General features: G+C 43.2%; 1 protein-coding gene across 1 annotated transcript; it reads right to left on the reverse strand.

Annotated features, from left to right (window-relative positions):
• Positions 1–390: 390 nt before the first annotated feature.
• Positions 391–6,871, reverse strand: PLK2 (polo like kinase 2; the record flags this gene model as incomplete). The annotated part of the gene is made up of 14 exons (XM_080638652.1): positions 391–1,561; positions 1,676–1,786; positions 1,875–2,004; positions 2,104–2,344; positions 2,614–2,737; positions 3,391–3,488; positions 3,895–4,042; positions 4,138–4,336; positions 4,557–4,652; positions 5,067–5,154; positions 5,426–5,555; positions 5,761–5,877; positions 6,068–6,175; positions 6,653–6,871. 14 exons carry the CDS (start codon positions 6,869–6,871, stop codon positions 1,370–1,372), a joined length of 2,001 nt encoding a protein of 666 aa, XP_080494778.1. The 3' UTR covers positions 391–1,369.
• Positions 6,872–11,443: the final 4,572 nt, after the last annotated feature.

The raw sequence follows: 11,443 nt of genomic DNA on the forward strand, positions 1-11,443 counted from the left end.
ACAAAGCAGCCAGCCATTCCTATGGTACCTTCAGCTGTTTTGAACTACTTTATGGACAATTTATGGCAATACCATAAATGGTATTTGGTCTTAGCATTAGATGACCACAAGTGTTACTATCAACTTGGTAGAATAAGCCCAAATTAATACTAAGTCAGCCTTTAATCTTCTCACCATTTTGATTTTACTTCACTGGGGTTACCATTTAATCAAGGGTAGAAAGACACATACAATAGAGCACAACAGAGGGCAGCAGTAGGCATGGACAATTCATTCTACCATTGAGGTGTCAGCACACTTCAATCCCCATGTGAATATGAGCAGTGCTTCCATGGTAAGTAAGAGAAGGAAGCTTACACAGCTCTTTATCGTAGTTACTGTCCACCAAGTCCCAACCAGAAACAAGGAATTCTATTTAGTCAGTGTAAAACATCAATATCAATTCTGGAATGTAATATCTTGAAAAGATCCATACTTCTGTTTTTAACCCCTAGGACAATAACCAAGAGTCAAGGCCTACATCATTATGCCATAGGTTCCATCAGCAATTTGTTTAGGGTTGCTACTATAATTAGCAGCAGCATATTGGTGCTTCTGACTACAAGTGTGCATAGACATGGACAGACTGCTCCATGTTAGAGGCTGTCATTCATATCCTAACCTGCAGCAGACTTTTCAAAAATGGCATAAGGAAGAGAGACCTGCAGATTTTTGGTAATGAAAAGCAAAGCAGGTTAAGTTGTACTGTAAAAAAGAGTGGAGCATGATGCTTCAGATTTCCATTGTCTTTATTTAAAATGCCAAGGTACTAAAAAAAAAAAAATAAAATTAAGAAAAAAAAAAAAGGTGTGTAATAAATATTTCACTTTAGGCTGTAATAAATTAAAAAAAAAAAAAAATTAACAAGGAATGCACTTTGCCAGCCACAAGTGTGGGAGTTTTTGAAAAAGAAGGGAAAAAAAGATAGTATGGCCATAGTTCACAGTTAAGCAGCCAGAAGCTGCTTATTACAGCTATTCCACAATAATGGATATCCCCGTCCCTCCCTTTCCAGATGCATATTCACAGTTTAACTCCACCAGAAATGCTCTCCTACAGAGCAAGCAGTCACACTCTGCTCAGAGTTCAAGTCAAAAATATCTTTAACAAACACGAAGCAAGGAAAACTATGGTCCAAAAAACTCCTTGTCACACCATCTTAGTCCAACAGTAGGTTTAGGCTTCTGTCTAATAGATGTGTGCCCAGCACACTAGGATAGTTAAGTTTTCGTACCACCACACATCCATCATCATACTAGTTGCTCCAATATCCCCACTGTAGATTTCACAGTGAACAAGAAGGTCCATTTGGTTTAATGAGTCAGTCCCTTCAGTTACATCGCTGAAGCAGCATGTTCAGAGCATATTCCATCCTGTGTTTTAGTTCCAATGAGCATCCAGAAACCAAAAGAGTTGTCAGACGAAACGTTGTGGATATCCTCTCTTCATTGATGTAGGTAAGGAGATACTCCTCACTCTGATTGCAAATGATAATTTTTGTGTGATCATGATAGAAGTTCACCTGTAAAAGAAGAAAGTTTGTTTGCATACTTTCTCCTCAGTTTCTGACACTTATCTAGTTTTATTGCAATAAAGTATTCTAAAACATTTTATCCAGTGCTGCTACCAAACTTACTTGAAACGTGCCATCATTGAAAAGCATCATTAATGCTTTATCAGATTTAAGCCACTGTAAGAGATAAAGCCTGGGTCTGCGTACATCCATTAGGCTTGGCAAATCTCCTCCCTAGGGAAGGAAACGGACATTATGTTAACCATTTAGATCACATTTAGTGTATTTTTATAGTTCAAGATCCAGAAGGTGCTGAACTTACATCCATGAGGTTTTCTTCCATATAGTGAGAGAAATACTTCAGTACAGTTACTTGGCTAATGAACTGTTCAGGAGCCTCTGCGGCTGAGAAGACAGAGCACTGGCCCAGCTCAGCATAGTAGTGGACTGTCCTGTAAGAGGAGAAATAGAGTAAGGAGTTAGAGATGACATAAAAGCATTTCATGTTTGAGTCTCCTTAGAGGAGTTGTCAGTTTTGTAAGCATTCTTACTTTTTGTCTGGCAGAAGGCTCATATGTGCCCCATTGTTGAAAAGGACACCAACAGTGTGATCTGACAGCTGATACCCAAAGCCATACTTGTTAGAGTAGTCCACCCATTTTGTAACCCACTGGAACGATGTTGTCAGCTGCTCTTTGGGAATGCTGTCTGCTTCTGGCATGTTCTCTAGACATCCTCGCAACACCCTTGCAACTGTATCAGCAACACTTCCCATGGTACTGTCTTCCAGGCCTGAAAGGGAAGGACTATTAGAGCGACAAGAGCATACAAAGAGCAGGCTTTCCTTCTAAACCTTCCAGTTATCTAGACTGTAATTTTAAGAATCTTAGCCTTTATGGCTTCCCAGTTTTAACTCTTCCAAAATACTGGCTCTAAAATCTACCACATCAAAATAGGGTGTCAGGAGGAAAGCAGCTGTTTATTTCAAGCTGCTAAGTCTGAGACATGAAGGAAAGTAAAGGCAGGATTTAGAATTAGAGATTACATTTTGCTGCACTTACATTCACTGCTACTGCTGCAGCTTCCCAGAGTTCCTCTGACTATCATTCGAATAGAGTCTCCAATCTGCTTAGTTTCTGGCAATGCTCCCAGCTTCGCTACTGTTGTGGTAAGAGGCTGGCTCTCCTGGAAGAAATGTCAGACATGTAAACATCAAACATAATACAAGCCAAGGCTTATACACAAGTTTTGCATGGCTCTCCTGTTTCTCAACAAATGCTAAATTCAAGGGAAACTGGTATTAATGTTTCCAGCAAGCACAAAGAGCTGCTGTTTGACTGAATTTCAAGAAGCTGAGCTTAAAGAAACACACCAGGTCTTTCCATTCTTCAGATCTTCAATTTGCATCTTGCACGCTAGTAATCAGTTCTCTGCTCTCCTGTCCTAGCAAGAGAACAGCTGTGTGCAGGTCTGAACACCAAATGGTAAGAGTTAGATCTCAGCAATTTAGTCTTTAAGAAGTCCTACTTAACCATGAACTGAAGCCTTGTATTTCGAATATTGGGAAAGAGTACCTGACAGACAAGTTACCACACAGACAACAATGGAATCTAGGCAGATACTATAATTACTCAAAAGCCAAAATTGATAGTCTCTGTACAAAGGCTACCATTCCTTGGTGAAGCTTGGTTAAGCTCTCTTAAAGCAACTCTGCTAATCATTTAAGCTTGATTATGCTATGTACAGCCACAGCTCTGATATCCAAGTCAAATATAATTTAATTATAGCTACTCCACCCAACTGTTATTGGATTTGAATTGAACTACGCTTGCATTTACCTCATCTGTTCTGTGTTTGTGGGGCTGCTGGGTTATCGATGTCTTCTTCAAATCATGTCTGAGCTTGTAGATTTCTTCATCTTCTTTAGCTAGTCTGTCTGTAATAAATGAAAAAGAAAATTTTATGCTACATCTGGAAGTGCTGTTCAATAACAGAAAGCCTAATAAATTAGTTGCAGAAAGTGCATCATCTCCCTCCAGTAGCTTCTTCTAAACCTGCCGTAGTTTCCAAGAACAGCAGTGCCATTATACAGACTGGTAAAAGACTACACTTTAAAAGGCATTACAGACTAACAGATGGTCAATATGCGAAAAGAAGCATTTAATTATGTAAGTTGGTGTAGGTTGCAGGCTACCACCTATACTTATTGATAAAGATGTTGAAACTAACCCAGAGAAGCTCTGAGAAAGATGAGTGCTCCATTGCTATGTCATAGCTGTACATTACTAGCATGACATCGATGGCATAGAGATAAATTTCAAGCGTAACTACAATTCACTTACTATGTGTATCGAAGTATTTAGCTTTATCCTTTTTACCACCAAAGAGAGCAGCAGCTGCCTTTTTGAAGAAATTTTTAGCAGGACTTGACAAATGGAAATCAGGAACGGTGTGACAACAGCTAGCAGAAAGTCTATCAGGTGTAAACCCCTGTGGAAAAGATATATGAAAAAATAATTTTTTTTAGATGACAATGCATTTTTGGGGTGAATATTTTTTCCTCCAGAACACTAAAGAGCACAAACCTGTAAGAAAAATTCATGTCGAATTATCTCATCTAAGCTGGGCCGATCTTCAGGATTTTTTGACAACATACTAGCTATTAAATGTTTTGCAGGTGCCAAGAGAGATGAAGGCAGGCTGTACCTTGCTTCCCTTATACATCTGTATGTTTCTTTAAGATTTGTGGTCTCAAATGGAGGTCTTCCCAAGAGCATTGTATACCTATTGAAAAGCAAAGGAAACCAATTTTATTTATTTTACATATGCACAATATTTTTCTACAACTACAGAAAAGGCTTTGTCTGTTTCAGGAGAATTTCTGCACTTAGGCTACACACATAAGAAGTGCTGCAAACAGATGCAGTACTGCATCCCCTTTGAACTCCGAGAAGCCTAAGCTCATGACAGAAATATTTCATTTCAAAAGCACAGAAGTACTTACATTACACAGCCTAAGGCCCAGATGTCAGATTCACAGCCATGCCCTTGTTTATTGAGGACTTCTGGAGAAAGGTAATTTGGTGTGCCACATATTGTTCTGCAAATCAAAGAGGCCATAGAGCTGGTTAGTATTTCAGATAGAAAGAGGAGAGAAGCTACTTTTCATAGAGCAGTTTTTCCTCTCAAGTTCAGACAAGAGCTTGGAGACTCCTAAAAAGGAGCTGTATGAACGTTAATAGTGTAGATGTGTTTCATGGTGTCTTCATGTTACAGGAACAGCAGACTCATGTCTGCACTATTCATCAGTCAGGTAAACTGCCTCCGGCATTTACTATTATTCAAATGCTCAGAGGGAAGCAGAAATCAAAGCACAGCAATCTGTTTTCTAGAACGGGAAATGGGAAATCTTGATCCCAGAAGCAAGTATCTTTTGCTATGGAATGGGATTTCTCATTTTTAAATGAATTTAGTTTCATTTACTACTAGACTTTATACTTTTTGATGCTCCTACCTCCTCCTGTGCTCCAGTGGTTCCAGCCTAGCTGCCAAGCCAAAGTCACCCAGTTTCAGTTCCATGTTCTCATTAATGAAGAAGTTGCCTAGCAGAGAAATTCTAGTTAGTCCTTTTCTTGCAAGGTAGGAATGCATTTGCCACAGGTGCTGAGTCATACTTTGTTCAAAGCCATAAGCTAGCCAAGATTTTTTTAAGTATGAATGCTTAGCAACACCCTTTAAGCACTCCAAGTTTCCACTGTAAAGACAGACTGAGCTGATTCTATTAATTAAGCTATCGCCATACAAGTGTAAAGTGGTACAATGTCAACAGGGCTACAGGAGTATATTTTGAAGTAGTCAAGGTGCAGAACTTACCTAGTTTAAGATCCCTGTGCAATATTTCCTGTTCATGAAGATACTTTAGCCCTGACACAATTTGCCTGAGGTAGTATCGTACTTCTGGTTCTGTCAATACCTTCCTCGCTTTTAAGATGTGAGCCATTGACTGCAGAGGAAAAACAAAGGCAGAAACGTCATTGAACATTCACACAGAAGGTTTAGCTTAATCAAAGATAAATCAATACATGGAGAAAAGAGAGCTAAAGAAGCCACAAAAAAAAAAAAAAAAAAAACCTTTTACACATCACACATTTAAATTAGTTGTAGATTCCAGGTAAGTAAATACTGGATTTCTCCCAGTTGATGCTCACCCTTCTACTGCAGTACTCCAGAAGAATGTAAATATTCTCTCGATCTTCAAAGTAGTGGTAAAACTGCACAACATGTCTATGATTAAGCATTCTGTGCAGCTCAATCTCTTTATCAATCTGAAGAGACAAGAGGGAGGGAGAAAGTGGTGTTAGCCTGGTGTCTACAAGGTTGAGCAGACAAGTGTATCAGAATCATTTCAGGAAAAGGGCTGGGCAATCCAGCACACAAAAAGAGTTGGGCGAGGTAAGAAAAAAGAAAAAAAAAAGAAAAAAGAAAAAGAAAAAAAAATCATTTATGCACACACACCTTTTCCCTTTGATGAGGTTTTGCTACTCTGCTATGAGGAATGATTTTTGCAGCATAAACTTTATTTGTTGTCAAATCTGTCATCTCATAGCACTTGGCGAATCCACCCTAGAGAGACACACGAGAAAAAGGCAATTATAGCAGGTATGAAAAAAGTCTCACACTTAGTCATTCACCAGCTCACATATTAGTCAAGGAGCACAACTTCCTTTGCACTGGACAATTCGGTAAAAGACCGAAGGCCTTAGGTTCGTCGCCTATCTGAAGGTCCGCGTTGCGCTCCTTGTCACACTTCCCCCCCTCACCGACCCGCATGCAACATCAAAGCCATTTCTCTGGCATCGCCCAGACTGAAAGGCAGAATTCCGCTGGTATTGAGGGCAGAGATGAGCAGGACCCGCTGCGTCCGGACGGGGCAGCGCGGGGGCAAACTCATCGGCGGCCAGGCTGGGGCCGGCAGCGCGGCGCACCCCGCCACCGAGGAACGCAGCCCGGCCGCACCGCGCTCCGGCGGGGAGGGCGGCCAGGACGGGGCACAGCGAGGCCGCCGCCCGGAAGGAGGGCACGGTCCGCCGCGGCCATTACCTTTCCGAGCACCTTGCCGCGGCAATAGCGCTTCCCCGTCGTGGGGTCGGTTATAATCCGAGAGACCTCAGCGGCGGGATGGCCGTGCTGGTGCGGCTGCTCGTCCGCCTTCTTCCTTCGCGACTCGCCACCAGCCGCTCTGCCCACCGCCGCCTCGCAACACTTGGCGCCGCCGTTGCCGCCGCCCGGCGGGTAAGCTATAGTCCTCAGCAGCTCCATCCCCGCGCCTCGCCGGCTCTGCCTGTCCTGCCTGACTTGCTCTGCTCTGCCTGGCCCTACCTGCACACCCTACCCCCGACGCTCTCCCGACGCCGAGCGGCAGTCCGGCCCGTCCCTTATATCGCGGACGGCGGCTCCGCCCCGGCGCTGCGGAACGGCCCCTACCGGAGCCCTGCTCCGCCCGCACTGGCCCAGCCCAGGGGTGGCCCGAGGTAGCTGGGACAGGCTGGGCTGCCCTCCTGTGCTTTGCAGTGCTCAATCTAGCCCGGCAGTGCGCTGGCGGTGGGAGCGCAGAAGCTCCGCAGGATGGGGCTGAATCGCGCCCAAGCCCTGGGGCAGGTGGCCGGGCACCTTTGGGTCGCCCCGCAGCTGCGGTGGCCGCTGTGCCCCTCACTGCCCGGTGGCGGAGCTCGACGAGGGCAGCCTCAGCATAAGGTGTGCTTTCCGAACTCTGCTATTGCTGCGTGTGGAGCAACGGCATTTCTGACAGATATCAATGCTGTGGCCCGTATGCGCAGCCCGCTAACAAGTGTCCGTTGCTGCACATGAGGATGGGAAGGAGCTTTCCCACCTATGCCTAAGCAACTCCACCACCGCAGAGAGCCAGGGCCTGTTTTTATCTCAGCATGAAGCTGAGGCTCATGCACTCACTCAGATAGTACAGGTTATTGGGGTGCATGCCCCAGTGCCAAGGAGCTACTTTGACCCTCCTTCTGCATGGAGAACCTATGCCTAGTGACACCCTCCATAGCTGTCTGACAAGAGTCAGCTCCAAAATTTTCTTCTCACAAGCAGAAGCATCCCAAATGCACATAAATATATTTTGAAGACCCCTGAAGGCAATTGTAGTCCAGGACCTCTGATCTAGATGTTTGCATACAGGCAGCTGTTGAAGAGTGAAGTGTGTGTACGGGAGAAAGTTTTGAAACGTGAAATAGTTTTGCATTTCTCCCTTTCTGAATACGCAAAAATGCTGAAGTTCATTACTTCCTTGATTTGTTGCACATTTCTGAATATTATTTGCTTGCTGGCACACACAATATTTCATTGCTGGTAAAAATCAAAGTCTAGTTGATTTAATACAAATGACTCTTAGTGCATGTAAGTGTATAAATCATTTCAGCGTCACTCTCTGAACATCCCTTATTTCAGGTCTTGAAATAACAGCAAAATATACTTATTTTCCAATGTCAACATGAGGGTGAATGCTTTACCAGAACACCCCAAAAACAGAAAAAGTGCAGAACAACATTTCTCGACATAGGTATTGCATTATGAAGCTAACAGTGCTCAAGTGTCTAATTTATGGGATTATGTACACTCCTACCCATCCACAGTATTTTACTGGGCATGTGATTCTGCTTTCAGGTGTCTTACTTCCTACCTTTCTCTGCAAAGTCTAGCCAAGTCATGTTAGTACTTCTAGTGTTTAACCATAGAGCTAGAGGTTAAAGAAGAAGGAAAAATTGGGATACACAGACAGTACTCAGTCGTGTGCCACTCACCCCTTGGCCATACAAGCATTGACTTCCCAGGTGAATATCGTTTCCCTCACTCAATTTTACTTTCCCCAAATTAGTATGCGTTATTGTGAAATAGGTTACTTAACGTCAACATGATTTCTTGATGCTTTGTTTTCTGTCGGTAAATTGCTTTGGTCTGCTGTGCTGAAAGACCTGGGGAGAAAGCGAACAACAGGTTGGATAGACGTACACGTTTTCCCTCCACTGGAAAGAAGTGGTATTGCACATGGCAAAAAACAAATTTAAGAGCAGGCTTTGCCTGGTAAAGGATTAGGGGAGGCTGTTAAGATTGCCGTCAGGAGGGCACCAGCACGTGGTTAAAGCTGAATATACAAAGTGTTCTGCTAGGCAATACTACGACTCTTTATTCTTTGCTGAAGCAAAGTCTTGAAGCTGTGTTCCCTCTCAGTTACAAAACACAGAGAGGCTGCTGAGCTGTCCCATTAAGTTCAGTTATTCTAAGATTGCTTCTCCCACTTTGGCACAAGTAGTATTTACCTAATACTTGATGCATGCTGCCAATTTTACCATACTATTAAAAGGAAAACCTGTTGCAAATATAAGAATTTTTGACAGCACTCTTAACCCTGATAATAAATTGTGTTTCTGCCTTTTCTGCCTCTGAATTTGCTTCTTCTTTTCTTTTCTTCAATCTTTCGACAGTCTTGAAAGTTCTGCTTTTCCTTCCAAGTCCAAGTATGCACAGCTCATCAGGTAACTTTAGCTCTAGGTACCAAACTCAATATTTAAGTGCTACAAAGGCCTCTAAAAGCTTATCTGCTGGCTTACGTTTCTTAGCTTCTGTGGAGAGCTACTGGATATTTTGCAATTAATATACTTCACTTTCTCCTTCTAAAGCTGTTCTCTTGGATAAAATAACATTAATACAAAGGCTTGAAACTGACCCTTTCGCATCTTGCAAAAGGAAAGCCATCCTAGCCAGCGCACCGTAATCTTCCACTTTTTTTTTCCAAGTTACATCAGCAGAGTGCTCAGGTGTACCTGCAGCCTGGACGAGAAGCTCATTTGCAAGCTAGCTAAGATAGCAGCAGCTCTGTAGCCAGATCAGTATGCAGCACTGCAGCTACCCTGCCAAGAAACAGGGCAAATGTAGCCTGAACTCAGGCTTCAGACATACTTTCTGGTCCTGGCCGCAGGAAAAAAAAAAGTAATTCCTTATCCCTACAGCTTCATTTTGACACAAGTGCACAGCTTTTTCATAAAAGCCTGATTATTGGGAGTCTGGGAAGCCTGGGCATGCATAAATCCCTGGGTCAGATGAGGAATGGGAATTTGACAGTCATGAGTGGCCTAATTACAGGCTTGTGGAAAGAAGGTCTTGGCAGGAACCACTTTCATGACTTTAATTTCAAGAAATAAATGCATTAAATCCCAGATGTCCAGCTCCCTGCATATTACAGAGCCTTGAATTTGCCAGGGCAACCAAGTCCTTCTGTGAAATCAACACTGTATACCTGGCCTCAGACTGTCTCACAGCTGACCTTCCTTCCTGCCATGACACTAATATGCATTTCCATCACCAGTGTTCCAGCCTGAGCTGTACACAGTGCTCCTGTAGTCACACACACCAACAGCCCTGCAGTCCTTACTGGGCTCAGGCGGCAGCACACGCTGGCTTGGCAGGCAGAACTGGCCTTTTACCAAGCTGGTCCCTTCAGTTGCTCTCTGCTACCGAAGCGTCTGCTCTCGGCCTTCCGGTTAGCTACCGGCAGCGCTGTGTTTTTTAGTTAGCCTGTCATGGAGTGCCCTCAGCTGCTGAAGTGAAGTTATGACAATTTGGACGAAAAAAGAAGTGTATTCTACAAAAAGATGGGACAAACTTATGAGCCCCACTAATAGCATCATTACTGGAATAAGTAATAACATATGTGGGTGATAAAAATTGCACAGCTTATTTCTAGAACATCACCCTACAGAAACTGTTATTAGAATTACACAATTCATAGTCCTTTGAGACTTGTCAGAGGAGAATAATTATGTCTGGAGAAACTAGTGCTAATCTTACTGTATTTTAGTGATTGACTAAGTCTCATTTCTCCTTTTGACTCCTTCCCTAGCTCATCCCCCTCATTTCATTCTTCTAATTTATCCTTTTCGATCCCACCACGGCTCTGTACCATCATTTTCCTACCATCCCGTATGGGTCTGTACATGCTCTGCTTTTGTGTTCCACGCTTCCTCTGTTCTCCAGGGCACTTGCTGTTCTGCTTCCAATAATGTACTCATTGCGTAGCCTGTGGGGTATCTGGCATAGGCTGCCTCACCAAATAAATGTTCAAGACACATGAAAACTGAAATAGATACGGAACTAAACATTGCTCTGATGATCCTGTGCAGTTTCAGTGTGCCACTTCCCTTGTAGGATTTTGTCACAAATCACTCTCACATACAGGTATGATACAACTTGTCCTCCGTAACTCACTGCACAGCTAGCACAAAGCACTTGTTTCTGCTGTAAGTTGTGTGTTTTCACTTCCCTTGTTTGAAGCTTGGCAAAGTTTACAAAGACCTCAGTTCTTCCACAGTTTTATTTGAAGTGATCTACTAATTAAAAAGTAGGTAAACTACCAAAAGCTTAAGGCAATAATATGTTTTTCCAGAAAAATCTCAAGAAAAGAGAGTGCTTAACCTAGTGGTCACATAGACTGTGCTAGATTTTTTGTTTCTTCTGCTGGTGCCCACCAGTCTGTTCCCCCACTGTTGGTTCAGTGTGGGTTCACTGGGGCCAGCAGGAAGGCAGGATTGCAGTTGTGCTGGTTATAGGATCCTGAATCAGGTTCCCAAGGACACAAAATTCTATTTTCTGGAGTTTAATGAGTACCTACATAGTCAGGATGGATGGGTGGCTCTGAAAGGTCTTCCGCCAGTGCAAAGATTGAGTATGGGAAATAATATAGCTCCAATCAAGTGTCAGTATCAAATGAAGTCAGTGTCAAAGAGACTCAGATTTGTCTTATCCCTCACTACTCCCACACTCATTCGCTGTGCTGCATTGGTTGAGCAATGTCTCACAGCTTGATTTCAGGCA

Source organism: Psittacula echo, assembly GCF_963264785.1.
Source record: "Psittacula echo genome assembly, chromosome: Z".
NCBI lineage: Eukaryota > Metazoa > Chordata > Aves > Psittaciformes > Psittacidae > Psittacula > Psittacula echo.